General features: G+C 43.3%; 1 protein-coding gene across 3 annotated transcripts in view; it reads left to right on the top strand.

Annotated features, from left to right (window-relative positions):
* ntrk3b (neurotrophic tyrosine kinase, receptor, type 3b) overlaps positions 1-19,696 on the top strand; it is a 251,045-nt gene that overhangs the window by 224,921 nt on the left and 6,428 nt on the right. For all 3 annotated transcript variants that reach the window (XM_065952443.1, XM_065952442.1, XM_065952444.1), the window contains one exon: positions 13,942-14,100. In XM_065952443.1, the coding sequence (XP_065808515.1) occupies positions 13,942-14,100 (159 nt within the window). The remainder of the gene's footprint in view (positions 1-13,941; positions 14,101-19,696) is intronic.

The raw sequence follows: 19,696 nt of genomic DNA, 5'->3' as shown, positions 1-19,696 counted from the left end.
AAAAAATCGCATATAAAGCCTTTAAATGTCTTGGTCTTGTCTTGGGCTTGGATCATTCTGGTCTCGGGTATGACTTGGTCTTGATTGGTGTGGTCTTGATTACAACACTAGTCTCTGAAGCGGACAGTCTGGGTTTTGGATCCCCAGCTGCTGCAGCCAGAAGTCGAAGTGTCCTTTGGCAAGGGACTGAACCCCGAATTGCTCCTGAGTGGCAGAGCCAGAAGTGTGTGAATACACGAGTGGATTAGTTAACACTGATGGGCACTTCATGAAGCAGCCTCTGCCAATGAGTGAATGTGACATGTAGTGTAAAAGCAGCGGTGAGGGACCCAGAAGACTAGAAAAAAAGTGCTATATGAGCCCATTTAGCGGTTACTGTGTGTGTCCTTGGCAGCTCCAACTAAATATCCTTGTAACAGTGAGAGCTCAGGTGGCCCCCACTGGACACATTCAGGCCCAAACTGTGTGTGTGTGTGTGTTTCTTCATTAGAGCCCAAAGAACAGTTCATATAATCGTCTCTGAAGACCAAGTCACAGCTGGTTTAGCAGGGAGGTACAGCTCGGCCCAAAGAGTAAATGGTGCGGCTGATTGTTCTTGTCTGAACAATTATAAGCCTAATTTATAGGAGTTAACTATTCAGCCAAAAGGACGGGCGGAGATAAGCTGCAAGTGGCTTCTCCTGATATAAGACCTAACAGGAAAAACAAGGAGCTGTTTGTGCCGGGGTCCGTAGATACAGTATATAAATAATGAAGTGTCAAGAGTGTGGGCTAAAAGCTTTCACCTAACACTGCAGGGGCCCGGCTTTAGCCCAGGACTGCGTGCCAAATATTCATAAGTGGAAAGCCAGTGAGGGATCATGTCCTTGACACTACAATGAAGACTCATGCTGGTTGGTCAGGATGTCTGTGCAAAACCTGGAGCCAAAAGGTGGTCCTCCAAGCACATTACACTCCTCACTGACAGGTGAAGAGAAGCAGCTGGTGCCTCGGCAAACAATGCAGCCAGAAGAGCAAAGGAGCACGTCGCCAGGGGGACTAGGAAGTTCAGAACTGGGGTGAAGGATGGGAAATGCAGGAAGATATAAATGGGTTTGAAGTACCTTCTTTTTTCTTATTAAAGGCACTGTATTTAAATTCCACCACCAGGGGGCTCTCTCTGTCAAAACAAAAAAACAAAAGATGACTTTGAGGCTTGCGGGGATTCACGGGAGTGATTCCTCTCTGCTACTCTCCCACCAACTCCTCCAAGTTGACCGTAGTCATGACGACCGGGTGTTTCCCCCTCGGATTAATAAAGTATTTCTGATTCTGATTCTGAAACCGCCCTGAGGAAGAGAATCTGTTTACAGACGAGCTAATGTATCCGAGTATAATTTACATGACGTTTTTATCACAGCAGCTCATACAGCAACAGAAGGGCAGCTTTCAGGAGCAGCTCATGCTTCCTCACGCAGTGGACTTTGACTTAACATCCAGTGTTTCCACGGCAACGAGAAACATGTTGCATCCGTCATGGCGGTTGCCACAAGAAGACACATCTCATCACAACTATAGATGAAGGATTTCTCTGACTTTGATAACTGTTTTAAATATTTGAGGTAATGTAAGTACTCAACAAGAAATATATATGTCACAGGTGGAAACAAGGAAATGGACCCAATTGCAGTAAAGTCAAAAAATGATTTAATTAAACAAAAGATCAAAAGTCCAAAACAGGAAGCCACAAGGAAACTTTCCATCTGACATTCAACACCGACATATGACAATGAAACTGACACAGAAGGGAAGGAAACCTGAGACGAAATAGACACGGGGGTAATCAAACACAGGAGAGACCAACAAGACACAGGTGAGGATAATCAGGGCAATCAAGGCTGGAGGGAAACACACAAAGGCAGGGAGAAAACACAAGACAAGAAGACACTGAGGACAATACAAAATAAATCCTGAAACACTGAAGACACAGAGAACTCAAAGTAAACACGAGAACACCGGGAGAAGAAATGATCAAATACAACAGGAAACACTAAACTATGAAACATTAAGACAAAAATACACAAAGGAAACAAGCAACGCTAGGATAAATAACCACAAGGATAAGAAATGACAAAATAAAACACTAAAGACCAAACAAAGAAACATTAACACTAGGAAAGATAACTGAACAACAGAACAAGGAATAAACCAGCTAAACAAGAGTAAACCATGACAATATATCAAACTAGGTAAACTGTAATAATTCTACATCTTGTAACTTTAACATAAATGTGTGCTTTTTTGTCAAAAAAAAAAGAACAAGTTCTGATTGTTATTTATCTTCATACATGAGAAGGAAAGAATCGATTTTCCTGCAGCCACAGAGAGAGAAACGAGTCGGCCAGCTCCTTCAGTCAAATGAGAGTTCCTCCCTCCAAACTCACGCAGAGTTGAATTTATTGAGGAAAAGTTTAGATGCTTGAATAATTTATGGAATAATTTATTGGTACAGCACACACACACACACACACACACACACACACACACTCGAGCGGTGAAGAGGATGTGTATGTTTTGTATTCTGCAGAAACCAGAGAAATTGTTTGTTTCAAAAAAAAAAAAAAGACTGGAGTTTTGAAGTGAGGGTGGTGTGTATGCATGTTGGTTTGTGTGTTTGCAGCGGCGGTTTGGTGCGTTTGATAGCAATCGCTGCAGCACGCCCACACAGAGAAATATTGACAGAGCTGTGAGAGATAAGGAGCTCCTAACAGTATTGGACACTTTCCCTGTGTTGAGTGATTATAAATAGCTGCTCCCTGCCAAGAACACAATCCTCGCCATCGCTGACTAGTCGTATTGACGCTCGCTGCCCTCCGGGGACTCCAGAGACACTTTGCAGCAGGAGGGAACAACTTCAAGAAAAGAGATGAATATTGTCCTAAATCACATCCATCTGTCACATCTGCCCGCTCCGCCTGCACTGAATACGCCTTTGTGTTGTTTCAAAAGAGACAACTGCAGAAACTGCACGGCACAGGTGACCGCCATGTAGGTGTTTTATTCAGCCCGCCTCGCCGTATATCAGTGAGGGTTCTGCTGAGGTCAGAGATGGAGCCCTGAATTATGCATGTTTAGGTTTGCCTATAGCATTAAAGGTGCAAGAGGTAAATGTTTACAGGATCTACAGGACAGATGGAAGAGCTCATGCAATGCTTCTGTCAATCACCTCAAATGTCATTGTTGTTTTTTTCTACTCCAGAGGAACGGAAATTTACATCCATTCCCAAAGTCAATCATTATGACAAAGAAAGGTCTTGAATCAGGGTTGGTAATTTCCTCCAGATCCACTTTTTTAAGATTTTGGTTGACATTGTCTTTAGGTCCTGGCAGAAATTAATAACTCCTGTTCTCTGAAAAAGGAACAAAGAAAATTTCTGTAAAAACTTCGACCAATGTCTGCCACGAGGCACCAATCTGATGAACCAATCACACGCCTCCCTGTCTCCCTGCGCACCCTGAGGTCCGCTTCTGGAGCAATGTCGCTCGTGCATGTAAGTGAGAGGGCGTGGCTTTAGAGGGAGCACAGAGGGGAGGGTGGGGGTGCAGACGGAGCACTGAGGGAATGCTACTTTCAAAATCATGCTAGTTTTTTTCAAAAATGACCAACCCTGACTTTAACTTTTTCATAATAATGTCACAGAAGTTTTCTCTCCCTAAATCTGCGCTAACCTCTCCGGTATACTTTTCAACACATCCTATCATGTATCAGCCTCGCAAAGCTGCTTCTGATTTAATACAGTCAGAGGAACATGTAGAATATGCACTGCTGTGAATTTAATGGCATCGTGTTTTCTTGTCGACCAGGCTGCATTTTTTACACACAAACACTTTTTTGGTTCGGCTGAATAAGCAGGTCCAAGAAATCTGCTCCCGGATAAGTGAAAGTCAATATTGTATTTTGTTATCCTTTGTTATTCTGAAGTCTAACGGCTGCAGCCTTTATTGAGGCCTCTGCACCAGCAGAAGAATGTAAACTAAGATCCTTTATGGATTACACAAATAGGTTTTGGCAAATACTCCATGGCGTATATGTTTGATCCAGTACGCTGTGCAGTGTGTTTCACCTACATGAACAAAATTAAGAAGGAATATGTATCCGGTCCAGAACTCCAAAAAAGTCCCACACAACCAAACTCTGAACTCAACAAGAAGTCCATTATTTTAGGTGGAACCACTCAACCATCCAGCCAACTTGCTCAATTGTCACGGCGCCACCTACCTGTTAGACGCAGTAAGCCTCGTCAGACATGGCAGAAGCAGCACCACATCCCATCATGCACCACACCTCGATGTGTGCATGAGGTGTGACCGCCCCTTCCATGCTGCGTGCATCTGGATGCTAACACTTCCGTCTGCTGCTCTCTCTCCCAAGGTGTTCCCCAAGGTTCAGTACTAGGTCCCCTCCTCTTCATCATGTATATGCTCCCCTTTGGTCACATCATCCGCCGCCATGGACTCCAGTTTCATTGCTTTGCTGACGGCATCCAGCTCCACATCGCCACCAAAGCCATATAGGACAGTGGATATAGTTGGAAATCAGGGAGAGAGAGAGAGCATGCAGGAAAGGAGCCACAGGTTCGAACCTGAGCCGCCCGCTTGGAGGACCATAGCCTCCATACATGGGGTGCGCCCCCTCTTCACCGGTCTTAAAGCAATATCACTCCATCAACCGTAACCATGAGCAGCCTTAAAGTCAAAGTATATCATATCCGACAGCTACTCTCACTATTGCAGCAATTATTAAACCAAATAATATCATCTCAACCTGAGAAAAATAAAGATCAATTACTGTGAAAGAAACTTCACAAAATTAAATTTCGTCTTCATCTTACACAACCCCGACTGCCCAGTGTGACAGATTTCAGGTACATGATGCCTTTAAAGATGCCTAAAAAAGGCCATTTCCTAACGTTTATCAGTTACTACAGTTCAAATATTGAATGAGCTTTTTTAGCTCAGGTTGTGCTACATCGAGGTCATTTAAAGATATTCCAAGAAATGACCTGACATTAACAAAAATACCAAAAGTGTGCACCGGCTAACCATTTCCTCTGCAGAACACAAAGGGTTAACTTCCTTCTTGGCAGGCTGACTGCTAAGTTAGACGCTGGTTCCTTGAGACAAGGAGAGAATTGCCTCATAAAGAGCTCATTACAGTGAAATTATGAACAGTGACATATAGGTTCCTGTCAGGGGAAAAAAGATTTAAAGACTTCCATTTTCTGCATTTCAGTACGGAATGAGAAAAAAAAATCCCCTCAGACGCTTCTCCAGAGGTTTTCCTCGCAGTGTGAGTGTTGACGTTTAGCAGTGGCAGTTTTTTTTTGTTTCCATGATGAGTGGAATAATGACGGTCTGGATTTCTCTGAGAGTTAGAGAGTGAGCATCCAGATGTAAGGAGGTGAAAGAAAGAGGAGGAAACTACATTTTGAGGAGAGAAATATTTAGCATTTTTGAATTAGTGACTAATGACGACGTAACAGTGCACCAGTGTTTTAATCTAATGACTCAGTTTTCAAGGACTCTGTGTTCTTTGTGACTCTGCCAGGAAGTCTCTGCTTACCTGCACCGTTGTGCTTTGAAGTAAAGCGGTCCCCGGCTTTCCTCTGTTTCAGGGATCAAACACACACTCCTCTGCTGCATTATTTATCAAGCACGAGCTCCTCAAAACTGTATGCAGGCTGCTACTAATGAGTACACAGGCCATATTTATTACTGCTGCGAGAGGAGAAGAGAAAAAAAAAAGTCTGTTCTTCGTCGCCCCCCTAGGTTTTGGTATATTTTTCTTCTCCTCCTGGAGTACCACTCCTGCCTTACATGATACAGAAAGCAGAGGATGAGGAGGCCTGAGAAATACAGGTTTCTTAATTCTTCAGAGCACGGTAAACAACTTGGATCCTCTTTGAAAGACCTCAGCGAGATTGATTATACTATTTTCATTACTACCTAAAACACATCAGAATATATCGATTCGACCTCCATTCAACAAACAAACATTTTAAAAGTTCTTTTCCTCTTCCTCTTGAGGACAGACATGACAAGGCTTGGCTTTTTACTTTTTTCAAATCATGATGTTGTTACTTCAGCAAATTAAATTTCCCCAAATTGCGAGTAAATCAAACTGGAATTGGTTTCTTTTTCGGGCTCATACCGCTGAAGTCAGCCAGCCAAAACGTCTTCTCCTTACCTAAACTCATCCAGGTCTACACTCCCCCCCCCCCCCCCCCCCCCACTACGCTCTGCCAATGAAAGGCGTCTGAATCCGACCTTCACAACAGGGTCCTAAGTCTCCAACTAGACTCTTCTCCTCTGTCGCCCCCCGGTGGTGGAACGATGTACCAAACTCCATTCGATCTGCAGAGTCCCTCTGCACCTTTAAGAAAAAGCTAAAGACCCAGCTCTACACCTTCAACCTTCATGATGATGATGTTTAGGATGGTTTTGATGCTGATTAGGACTCTCAAGAACAGCTGACAATGATGCGCTCTGCCTCTGGTCTCTTCCTGTCAGCACCTCTGGTCACTTCCTGTCAGCACCTCTGTGTCCAATCAGGGTTTAAAGCTGTTTGTTTGCACTTCCTGACATTGTTTCCTCCTCTCTAGGTCCTTGCTTCTGTCATTCTTACTCTCTGACGTATGTAGAGTAAAGTCGCTTTATGAATAATATGAACGGGTGCTTCACTCCACGAGATCATGGACCATGGATTGAATAAACGCCACATGAAAAAATATGTCTTTCCTGGAAGTTAGTTTACCGCTAACCTCTCTGGCTTCACCGGATGCACGGAGATATTTTGCGTCCGTTTCCCAAAGCTAATCTTTCGGTCTTAAATGAATTTGTTCATAATAACACCATGGTGGAAGTTTGCTCTCCTTAAAACCTATGCTACTTTTTTTTACCAAGATATATAATTTAAGAGCATCACAGAGCTGCTGCACTGCTCATCATTTAATATTCAGCGTAGTTACAAAGTCAGCAGTAACACTGAGAAAACACCTATCTGCACATTGTCAGCCCGAGCCGGTGTGGAGAGTTAAATACTGAAGGAGTGAAAGCAAAAACTGCATGATAGCAATAGTGCAGCGTGTGCGTGTGTGTGTGTGTGTGTGTGTGTTTCTGGTATCCTTCTGAAACTTTCACCACCCACCAGCATGCAGCAGCCAGAGCAGATACCACTTTATCTCCTCTTGGCAGCAGCGCAGCAGGTAGAGACCTAATGGACATCATAGCCTCTCAAAGTGAACTTGTGTTTGTGGCTGTTTGAGCCAGGAGAGCAGAGATAGCCGCGCGCTTAAAGCACCGAGAGAGAATGTATAGATGGTTATCGGGGGCCCTTTAAGATGTCCCAGGGCCTCTCCGAGGGGCTCCCTGCAAGGCCGCAGAGCGCCCCATCGAAAAGAGCCCCAACTGGGCCGGTAATCTATCCCCCTGCCATGCTGCTGTGCTCTCCTCGCCGTTAATCCAATCACTCCCCTGCCACGGTGGGAAAGGCAGAGCACTAATCCAGTTTACACAGCAACAGAAAAAAAAAAAAAAAAAAGCCCCAGACTCATTCCTCACGACCCCGCCGAGTATCGCCCGGCTTCTCCGCGTGACATTGAGTGAAAACGATGAGGATAATTACAGGGGCAATTATTTTATTTTTATTATGTTGTTCACCTTTTTCTTTTTCTTTTTTCTTCTTCCCCCTGTGTTCCGAGCTAATTGCCATGGCCTTGTCACAAAGACCCAAGGTGATAGCATGCAATCATTTGGGAAGCAGAGAGTCAGCCACTTTTAATGCCCCTCGCCTCAGCAGCAGCAGCAGCAGTGGCGGCGGTGGAATCATTAGTATGCATCTGATGAGGTTCAGCCTTGCGTGCAATGGGCTGGGTGGACCTCAGATAAGTCATTTAGACTAACGGGAACTTAATTAATTTTGTTTAATCTGTATAAAGCTCCACAGGGGGGAGGATTGGTACACACAGCCCCCTCACCCACACTCCTTCACCTCGCTCAGCCCACCTAGCTTGGCTCCTGCTCACAGGCCCGACTGGTCTCGGCATCAATATTGGCTTAATGCTGTGTACAATACTAAAATCGTGGCATGTCTAATGACACCAGGTGGGCTGTAAGTCAGTGTTCATTTGGCCGTTAACTTGCAGAAAGAAATGGGGGTTGCGAGGAAAAATCACCGCCGACTCTCCTCGCCGCAACAAAATTCACTCTGTCAATAAATATAGGATGTAGAGGAAGGGCACCTTACTTGAGACACCATTTTGGATTTATGTCTTTCCTTAATAACTTTTTATCAGAAGGCCGACAGCCTCATTGTTTTCCAGGCCGACGGTGGATCACATTTGTTTAGTCTGCTACGAGAGCGAGCCAGCAGGGCGGGGCTCGGGGAAATTAGGAGGAAAATGATGTTTCAGTCCCGGGGATTCCTACTGATTCCACCAATGCCTTTGGGTAACTTAAAGAAAAGCAGAATTGTGACCGTGTGAGATCGGAGGAGGGGGAGTGCACAAAGTGTTCTGTACTCACTTTACAGCCTGGCTCAGCTCGGCAGAGGTGCGGCCGAGCAGAGAACTTAACCCCTGGTGGGATTAGAGGACAAGGATGTGGTCGTACCGGGGCCGCTCTGAGGTGTAAATGTGTGTAAATGTATTAATGTGAAGCAGCACCGCGGACGACTAGGAAATATATAAGCATGCGCTCAGCTAAGCCTCTGTGGACTTTGAGATAAATGTGAGAAAATAAAAGTTATTCAAACCTGGGGAGAAGTAAAGGACAGAAAACACACATTTATCATAACCACAGAGTTCACTCATTCTGAAACATGTTTTAGAGATAATTCAGAAGTCACATCTTTTAGTTCCACTTCTCATATTGCTCTTTGTAATAAAGGACATGTCAAGTCTTCTGACCCCTCTCAGCACCTACAAAGACTTTTTTGCGGCTGGTTTGGGTTCGATATCATTCCTAAGAAAACGCTTTGACAAGAGGAGTTGCTTCTGGTCCGAGTGATCTACTACTTAAGATCGGTTTTGGTCTCAAGACCACTTTTTAAAGGTCTCAGTCTCATCTCAGAATAGCAAGCATTTTTACTCGGCCTTGTCTTGGTCTCAGACTGGGCGGACTCGGGATATTAAATCAAGACTGGCAGGATAATTTTTTTCTCCCAAGTCATTACCGAGATTAGAAGGAAAACGTCTTTTTCTAATTTCAATCAATTTGTAGTTTGACTTTTATCCCCCGGTTAAGACCACAGACCTTCCCGGTGTTACACCCCTTAAACAACAGACGATGATTGTTCTGTGGTATTTATGGACTTGGTCTTGTCTGGATCTCGCCCTGACTTGGTCTTGGTCTTGACTTGGTCTCGCCCCTTAAATGTTTTGGTCTCGACTCAGTCTCGCCCTGCCTTGGTCTTGGTCTCAACTCAGTCTCGCCCTGCCTTGGTCTCGATCTTGACTTGGTCTCACCCCTTAAATGTCTTGGTCTTGTTTCGGTCTCGGACTGCCTTTCTTTCGGTCTTGACTCGGTCTCACCCTGACTTGGTCTTTGTCTTGACTCGGTCTCGCCCCTTAAATGTTTTGGTCTTGACCCGGTCTCATCCTGCCTTGGTCTTGGTTTCGACTCAGTCTCGCCCTGCCTTGGTCTCGGTCTTGACTCTGTCTCTAAATGTCTTGGTCTAGTCCCAGTCTGGGAGCCATCTGGACTTAGGTATGTCTTGGTCTCATTTAGTGTGGTCTTGACTACAACACTAGCTAGACCTCCAGTATTTTGATAAATCGCTCTACCTCCGAGACAAAACATAAACTTAGTAAAGAAAATCTGTTCACTTCTTCAAAGAGAAGAGTCACTTCTCTGTAACGACCCGCTGAAATGTCTCACATTCACCAGAGGAGGGGGAAGTGAAATGATGCTGCAGAAACACCACCAAGACCAAACACATTCCCAACATTCCCAAGGTTAATGGAGTGTGATTTTCATTCTCCGTCAGCATATCAGGCCCCGTCGTATAAAACTGTTTCTAATGGTCTTGTTGACCTTCAGGCCATGTGTACAAATATCAATTTCTGTTAAACGTAAGGGAGGCATGCAGCCTTGTGATATCACTGAGCAGGAAATTCTCAGTGGTTATCGACTTCTTCTGCAGACTGAAGAACAGAAGTTATTCTGCGGAGCTCCAAGGGGCCCGAGCTGCAGAAAACGCTTCAGACCACACTGCAGCGGTTCGCTCCAGAGGTTCTTCTCCTACTGAGACGTTGAGGTTTCTTGAAGAAAGTTTGCATTGAGGAAGTCATAAAAAGTCTTATTAACCATTTATGACTTCAAGGTACTGTCTCGGGCGCTTTGAATTTTACAGAAAGCCTGAAAGTTGTTTTAAGCCCCATGATTTCAGAGCAAACTTTACCTTGTGTGACCACTCCAGCAGCCCTCAGGAAGTGTTTGCATTCACGTCTCTCAGAGTGAGACTATGCACCTTCATTTGGCTGAACAGCAGCGTCTGTGCTGACGAGTGGGCTTTACGGGATAACATTTTCCAATATTCTCAAGCAAGCTGCTTTAGAGGCACCATCATAGAGCGAGCTCAGCAGATATAAATGTGTAAACGTAGAGCAGAGAGAGGAGGCACACTTCGCCCAGGCATGTCAGTAACTTTTAGGACACCTGCAGAAAACTTCCAGAAAACTTCCAGGAAGAGCTGCATGTGTGAACGCAAACAGCCGAATGTTTCTCTCAGACTTCACCCGGAGTTTCTCCTGCCATCCCCAGAGAATTTTGTGTGCAGAAAGTCCGAGTGAGCTGATGTGAGACTGCAGCAGGATATAATCAGGAGAATTCACCTCGAGCGAGTGGGAGGGGGTAGTGACGTTTATATCCTGCGATCTGTTCATGGTGCTCAGCTGACGAGTCCAAAGTAATATCCCCCTTATGACATCACACATTGAACTGTGAGTTACCGTTCCTTTGAGCTGTTTGACGTCCATTTGGGATCCCTAAAGGGCCTTACTTTATTTTATTTAAAATAAAAGCACACAGCAATTAAATGACTCTCAGCTTAAGACAGGACAAACATTAAAAATATAATCCTAATTATTTATTGGTTTTTTTTTCTTCAAAATAATGTTATACAAACATGTGATTAAAATTGTACCTGTTTAACAGCCCTCATTTGAAGTAAAAACAAAAGTAAAATTGGTTTCTGCGACACGCTATCAAAAACAGAGACACGTCACGTTAGCTTGTTATCGGCCGATACTGGCATTTTTACTTTTAGTGTCTGACACTTTGAGGTCTTTATAATCATAGTTCTGTGTGCGTTTCATACTTCATCAAAATGGGACACAAACATGCACTTTATTGTAGACGTACTAACAGATGTAGCAACCAAATTCAGGACTTCAGTGAAGGGTCTGATGAAGGATAATACCAGAGGGGGGGGGGACAAACAGAGGCCTCGTGTTCTGCAGCAGAATCTGATGAAGTGTACAAACTAGAGGACGTTCTGAAAAGCCGTCTGGCACACCGACAAATCTCATCTTCCTTTAAAACATCCAGAAGATTCATCAAGCTGACACGCAGAGATTGTGTTTGACTTTCAAAAGGAAATGTGTGATGAGCGCGTAAGGAACTGGGAGGTAATTAGTGTGACGTGGTGGGCTGTTTTTTCCTTTTTTTCTCCTCTTGATACTTAAAATGTGACACAATGCTCACATCTGAAGGCACACAGATGTCGGAGCTGGTAAATGGAGATTGGAGAAGAGCTTATGATTAAATGAATGTGATTGGAGGAGAGGGAACCATATTGATAGAGTGGTTGTTTTAATGAGGATTTCACATGTTATGGTATGTGTTGTGTTTCAGCTCTGTAGGATAGACTGATGGATTCACAGATGGATGGTTGGATTGGCGGATCAGTCGGGCATGGGTGGCCGGATGTGATGACGGATGTGTGTCTGATATGATGTAGGACTACTTCCACTGACCCATAGATTAAAAAAAAAACCCTCAAAGGGGCTTAAAAATCCATCTCACCCTTATCTTGACGAAAATGTCAAGATAACAATAAGATAGACGGCGAAGGCCAAAAAGTAAAGCAGATAACAAAAACAAATGACAGCAGAAATCTTCCAAGACAGGAAGTGATGTGACAACAAACTCAATGTATATAACGTACAATACAATGTTTAGTAAGAGCACGTTGTAATGCTAAATTTACTACAAGCCCACACATGAACACTGCATATATTCACCCATATTTGTGTATTAAAGGAGCAGTGTGTAACTCTGACCCCTAGTGTTTAAAATGGATACTGCAGTCCAAATTCTAAACATTGCAGAGAGCTGTCTCTCTCCCCCCCCCCCCCCCCCTTCCTCTCTAGAGTGGATGGGGGGGGCCCGCACTAACCACTGCGCCGCCTGAAGTCTATTTTTGATGGAGTGTGCTGTAAGTCCCGTCAAGCTAGAAAGACCCAGACAGGAAGTCAGACAAGGAAACGTTTAGAGTTAGTGGTCAATTTCAAAATAAAACACGACATACAGACTCCTGATCGTATTTTATCAACATTACGCCAAACAGGTGCAGAATGAAGAACAAATCATCCGTTTTCAGTTTGACTTTGATACTCGACTCTTCAGATTGAATCGGATCACAGCAGCGTATTAGTAACAGAGTCCGTCAATAGTGTGAGCTCCACAATAATCACTGTAATTAAAGTCGGATTCTGAGCTGAAACTCGGGATTCTTTGCCTGCCGCTCATTCCCACATCAGTCGTGTCCAGCTCATCGGCGCCATGATTAAACCCCGGCGAGTGACATGAATGGGAAATAGATTTTAAAACAATGCCCGGCTAATGGAAGCTGAGAGCAAGGATGATTAATGGACGATTGTTTAATCGATTAATATCCAGCCTGGGAGGATTTACAGCAAGGGAGACTTCATTTCATGTTCTGCTGGTTTGAAGACATTAAAGAGCTTCCAGCTGATATCTCTCCCCCGGTCCCCGCTGCCGCCGCCGCTGTTATCCTGCTTCATGTTCTTATAGATGGGTTTTGTGTTTGTATGTTATGAGACATGCAAATGTAGTGCTCACATTTACATTAGAAAGAAACATATGAACTGCTGTACCAGGAGCATCTATAGGAGCAAGCATTCTGCACGTTCTCAACTTCAGAAGAGCGATTTTTTTTGTTTGTTTTTGTCCGTTTGTTTTCTATTTTTTGTTTATTTTATTTATTTTTTCAATTGATTTATATATATATATATATATATATATATATATATATATATATTTCTCTCTCTTATTGCATTGTTTTGATGTGTATGTATGGCTGTGTATTCATTTCTAAAGATTCTTCTTTTCTTGGAGGTAGTTTCTTTTTTTGATTCATTGAACATCTTGAAATTAAATAACCGTATGAATGAAGCAACTCATTGAAAAAAATAAAAACAACAAAAAATAAAAACCAGTATAAGTATACAAGTATACAAGTATAAAAATGAAATAGAAAGAGCGATCAGGGCTCGTTCTCTTTCCTGTTCTGAGACTCTGATCCTCTGCGTAAAGCCACTACGGCTGCAGAGAAAGGCTGGCAGATTACGACTGCTCATCAAGCACAAAGGGATCCTTTAATGCTGTTACCTAAAGAAACTCCCATTGTGTGATTCTATACATACAGACAAGGTGGCAGATAAAGTCAGCACTTTCCTGCATTGTGTCAGCGTCAACATGGAGCCGCCGCAGAGCGCCCGTCCATGAGGCGTTAAGGCCGTCGTATCACATGTGAGGACAGTTAATCCCCCCGACGCCTGGGACTCCTGTCCATGACTGAAATGTCTAATCTGTGTTTTTATGACTTCCCTGTTGAAGATTTCTTCTTCTTCATGACTTTTTCTCTCTCTCTTCCCTCAGGTCGGAGGACACACCATGCTACCTATCCGCTGGATGCCTCCGGAGAGCATCATGTACAGGAAGTTCTCCACGGAGAGCGACGTGTGGAGCTTCGGAGTCATCTTGTGGGAGATCTTTACCTACGGGAAGCAGCCGTGGTTTCAGCTGGGAAACAACGAGGTACAAAAGAGCCCCAAAGCGTTTAGATAAAGCTGCAGAAGAGTCTCGTTTATATACGCTCGCTGTTGTCAAGTGAATCACCGCAGGCCCAAAAACACAGCTTCCTGTCTGACCGCTTGAAGACTCGCAAAAAGAAAATATCAGATTCTGCTGTTACAAAACGTTAACACACACAGCGACAACATGATGCTTAAAGAAACTAAAGACATGTTTGGACTTAGAGAACTACAGACGAGGATTAGGGCCAGACATGAGGAATGAATGATAATTATTACATTCTGCATTTGGAGGAAAAATTTTAAATGTTGAGAAAAAGTCTAAAGGTCGAGAGATGCCTTACACCGACTGTAATGTGAAGACTGATCCTCATTTGTTTCTTTTTGAGGTTCTGGACTTCAATTTTTAGATTGCACCATTTTGCTCTCACAAATATCTTATACTTGCAAAAGCAGTTATAAGATTTTTTTTTTGGGGGGGGGAGTTTATGTGTTTTACATTCTCTAGTCCTTTTCTTCCTAATGAATTTGTTTGTTTTATGTAACTTTATTGTTAAAACTTCTCAGGAGGCAGAACATGACATGTAAAAAAAGGAAAACAGTGAAAGTTGAAGAAATCAGATGTTTAATTTTGATTTAATTATTATTTATCGTCTGAACAAGATAAACTCTACGTGAACAGAGGAACATTTCACCGTCATGAGCTCATGGGTCATATTATTTCAAACGCTGGAAAGGTTTTTATGTTGTTTCCTGTTTGAGCTGCATTTCTCTTTGGCAAAGTTAACACAGCATGATAGTCGTTTATGACAGACTGTAAATATCCAAAATGTCTCCACAATCCTGAAGTGGAGCATCCTTTATCGTCGTCTTGTCGACGATGTTTTCTCCTGATTTAAGCCAGGAGGCTCAGCATTTTCTTCAGCGTCGCTATCGCTCATTTCAGCTGTGTTTCCATTCTGCTCCTCATGTCTGTTACCCGGCCTTCCCATATCCCTGCGACATGATTGGCAGTTAGTCGACTTTTTCTTCTTCTCTTTAATGTCGGCTGGTATCTAGCGTCTAAGGAGCATTAGAGGGTAGCTGCAGACTTAAATATATCGAACCTTTAGCGAACATGTGTTCTATTTATATTGAGAAAAATCACATCTTGATAATCACTGGTTATTGTTTTATCGCCTCACCAGAGTCCGTATCAGCTGGGGTGTTAAATATCAGATTGACGTTTCCTCTCGAAGCTTTGGGGGCTAAAAGAAGCTTCTGATATCAGATTGAAATGAAGAACGTCCAGTTTTAGATTTGAATCTACATTTCCTCTTCGTGTTCCTTTTCTGTCTCTGAGACTCACGCTCGCCAAACGTGAAGAATCATCGATGCCACCAGACAAGACGCCGCGTTACTCTAACACTCGTGATGACTTTGTATTTTTAATTGGAGGCTCAGCTTTGAATCGATACAATTCAATTAGGATTACTCTCGTGAATCTGGCATATTGAGAAAATGAACGTGACCCCGAGAGGATAACGTGTTTCAGATGAAACATCGATGTGTTCTGAGGTCTGACACACGTTTATTTCTCCATGTTTCTGTGAATCTGGATACTTTCAGACGCTCAGCTGATTAAACTCTGAAACCTTGTGACGATGTAATCAGATGGAGCCTCTCTCTAATGTACTCTTGTCTTCAGGTAGTGTGTGATTGAATTATTGCACTTCTTATTCAGTTATTCAGATTCATCTAACGCACTAAACAATGATGCATTACAGCAACACTTCTAATTGGCTCTCATCCACAATGATGAATTATTCCAGCTCTGCAGGAACTTTGTTTTCAAACAGGACTCGCTCGCTATAGGCTCGTCTACTCTCTCCTCCTCTGCGTTCATAAAAAAACAAAAAACAGACAACAAAGAGTCATACACGACAAACTGCAGACAAACCAGGTTCAAAGTCACAAACTTTATTTAAATTCAAGGGGACGTTGTTCCAAAGCCACCACACACGTCAGTCAGGCTGAATTTAGAATCAAGTGGTGCACAAAACATTGGATGCACATTACAAACATTTGGGGCGGCAGTAGCTCAGCTTGTAGAGACTTGGGTTGGGAACCCAAAGGGTGTCCGGTTGAAGTCCCACTCGGATCCTTCTACCTGTGTCACTTAGGCGGTCATTTAAGACAAACAAGGAAATACACATAGCATCCGGCCAATTTCAAAATAAAACACAATATTCAGACTTATGATTGTAAATTTACTTTTATCATCATGACGTCCAAACAACAAATCATCCTCAGAAATACAAAGAAACATGTTGTTTTGCATGTTTTTCTCTTTGCTCCTGGGTGATCTGTGATCTGTTTGCAGCTGATCATGTCTGCACTCACGCTCCAGATGGCGGGCTTTGTCAGACGGAGCAAAACTGAGGCGCTGACAGAACGACGTGGAAGTTGGCAGTTCAAGCTTTCTCAGATCAGATTTTTAGTTGTCTGGCTGTTCACATTACATTGTTAATGTAGCCTGTATCAGACTCCTGTGGGAACTGGCCATGGTCCTGAAACATGGGGCGTTCACTCTAACCGCTAGGCTAAACCGGCACCCTGTGTCTTAGACTGAAAGTATCTGATTTCAGTCACAGCCAAGCTGTATCATCCTCTGTGTTGGAAGCTGAAGACATTTTCAGCTTTTTGATAAGGTAGTAATACATGTTGCATCTGCTCTTCCAAGTCTCCCTGTGCGAGTGTTTTTCAGGGTGTGTACAAGCATCCTCCTACCGTCCCTCTAATTGGTCGTACCTGTCAGGCAAGACACGGCTGACCCTGTAATCAGTCCTCTTTGTTACGTACCGCTCGGTGACATCAGATATTTCCTCCTCTCAGCTTACACCTGACTGGAGTCGTAATCAGCCGGGGTAATTGAGAACACCTGTGTGGGAGTGCAGGGGCTTTAATCTGCAGAGTAACCGGTGGCTACAGCTGCCAGATAAATTAGGTGATGAATAATTTACAATATTGAAATCTGAAATGTAGCGCTGGAGCATCAAATGAACATGTCTGTAACATATAGATCAAGGCTGCTGTGCAGTTATTCTTTGATTCTAACTTTTTTAATTTCTTTTTATTGGCATCATGTCTTAACATACAGTACACATAGTTTATATTCAACATAAGGATGATAAGGATTTTACATTTTTATAAGTGGTGTGCTGTCAAAAAGGTTGTGTCGCTCCAGTGATGAGGGAATCCTAAAAATAACACTTACAATACAGAAACATGTTTCACAGTTTGTTTAAAGTAGATTGAAGTCAAACTGAGGTAGCTTGGATCTGTGTCACATAAATTCATAAATGTTTCCCTCCATCAAGGTTTTCTTCCCTTTCTCTACGATATTTAACATCTTTAGGAAGACAAACAAACAAATTAGTTATATAAAATGAAAGAATAAGATTAAAAGAAAGAGAACAAGAGACAAAGGAGAAAGAAGAGAGAAAGAAAACAAAAACAACAAAAAAAACACTAACTTCAGTTATTTTTGAACCTCGTCTTTAAAGGACGGTTCATCCAACAGACAGATTCATCTATTCTCTATAACCGCTGCCACATGATGTTTTTATGACAATACAGACAACAGAAGACAACAAAGATGACAGAAGAAAAAAATATAAAAAAACGTCACATCTGTTTCCTGGTTGTTATTGTTGTTGTCCTCAATGCAGGCCGGAACATGAAATGCCCCTTTGGGGGATAATTGAGATATCGTTGACCCCCATAAAGGAAAACTCCAAACATTTAACACATCCAAGGCTGTTAGAGCCGAGAACAAAGGGCGGCAGTTGCTTAGTCTGTAGGGAACCAGAGGGTCGCTGGTTAGAGTCCCGGTGCTGACCAAAAGTATGGAAGTTAGTCTGGTTGCTGTAGAGGTGCCGGGTCACTTCCTGAGTACTGCAGAGGTGTCCTTGAGCAAGGCGCTCGGGCCCAGCGGCTCAGGTGCTCCTACATGAGCGGCCCCTCTCTGCCATACCACCATTAATGCACGTCTACAGGTCCTGTCTTTATAGAGAACAAATCAAATGACATATTTTTGTTGGCCAACCCTGAAGTAGCATCTCCATGGGGTCTAATGAGAATCCTCCTCTGGGACGTTTTCATTGGGTTTTGGATCATTAATAAATAATCTCTGTGGTAAACTCACGTTTCTGAAGCGTAGGCGTTTTGTTCAGCAGGATAATCTTCACAGATGAACGCCATTTTTATGATGTTTGAAGAGTTAATGCGGCCGACAGAAGTAAAAAGCTAACGTTATGCTAAAGCTAACTACACCACGGTGGGATGGTTGTGACGTCACTAGCGTTATGCTTCAGACGATCTCCGATAAACTAATCCACGTAGCTTAATAAATAGTTTACTAACATAATATTCACCTGAACCTAAAGATTAAACCTACAGGAGACATCTCCGACTAGTGAGAGAGTTCCCGCCCTCTGTGTCCGGCGTGATGACCTTTAATGACCCCGACAACAACTGTAGTCACATTTAGCCTCTTGTTAGCAACCGCCTTTTTAAAGACGAGTAAAAACTTCAAACTTCACAAGTGGAGGTATTACCTAACGTAGTTTATGTGCTCTAACAAAACACCAACATCTCTTCAGCTTGTGTTAACCACAGACCTTATTTCAGGAGTCTAACCACAAACACATTCAAAATCCCCGTTGACTTTTAGACGTTAGACCCCATGGTGCTCAAATGCTAACTTACTTCAGGGTTTTAGGACTCATTCCTGTGGCGCTCTATGGTGGTTGTGTGGGCGACTCAGTCAGATGGTGGTGGCTGGGCGTCAGGGACATCGGGTGGTTGTAGTACCAGATCACCTCGCTGAAGATTCTGGGAGCTCCGCCTACTCGAGAGCCCGGCTTCTGCTGACCTGACACGAGCTGCTGCCTCCTGATAAACTTGCCTGGATTGTTTCTCTGCCACCACAATGTGCGCGCTACTGCTCAGACTTAGTCTTCTCTAAATTGGTCTCCAGTCCTCTACAGAGAACCGTATTTTTAGAGAGTAAGAGTAGAGAATAACCCGGTGATTTCAGACACAGACTTAGACTGAGCTGTCAACAATGGAGTTGCATTGTGGGTAATGATGGTGCCAGGGATTGAGAAGGAAGAAGATGGAATGTTTCTTTTTTTTTTTAAATGGTCATCTCTTGATTGATTTGATTTTCTTGTAACTTATTCAGATTTAAATGTATGAAAAAGTGTTCCATCCCCTCTTATGGATTAGCTTCTGTGTCGTCCATGATCCCTCACCAGGTTCATCACACTCTCTCACGTGTTTGGTTTTTGGTGCCGTTGCCATGACCACCGCATCCTTTGTTGTCGGTTGTTTGCAGTGTTTATGTTCTTGGAATTTATGCAAAGAGGGCTCCTTATGTCTTTGCAGGAGCTGCTGCTCGATTTCCCCTCAGTCTCAGTGGCAGGGTTGGTCCGTCTGCCAGGCCTCTCATCCTTTCGGTGGCAACACATGAGAAACAGAATAAAACAATAGACAGAAAGCCGAATCCTCACCTCGGAAAACAAAAAGCAACCAGTGGAAACTCCAGAGCCAGATTT

Source organism: Labrus bergylta, chromosome 3 (genome assembly GCF_963930695.1).
Source record: "Labrus bergylta chromosome 3, fLabBer1.1, whole genome shotgun sequence".
NCBI lineage: Eukaryota > Metazoa > Chordata > Actinopteri > Labriformes > Labridae > Labrus > Labrus bergylta.
This window is presented reverse-complemented; position numbering and strand designations above follow the sequence as displayed.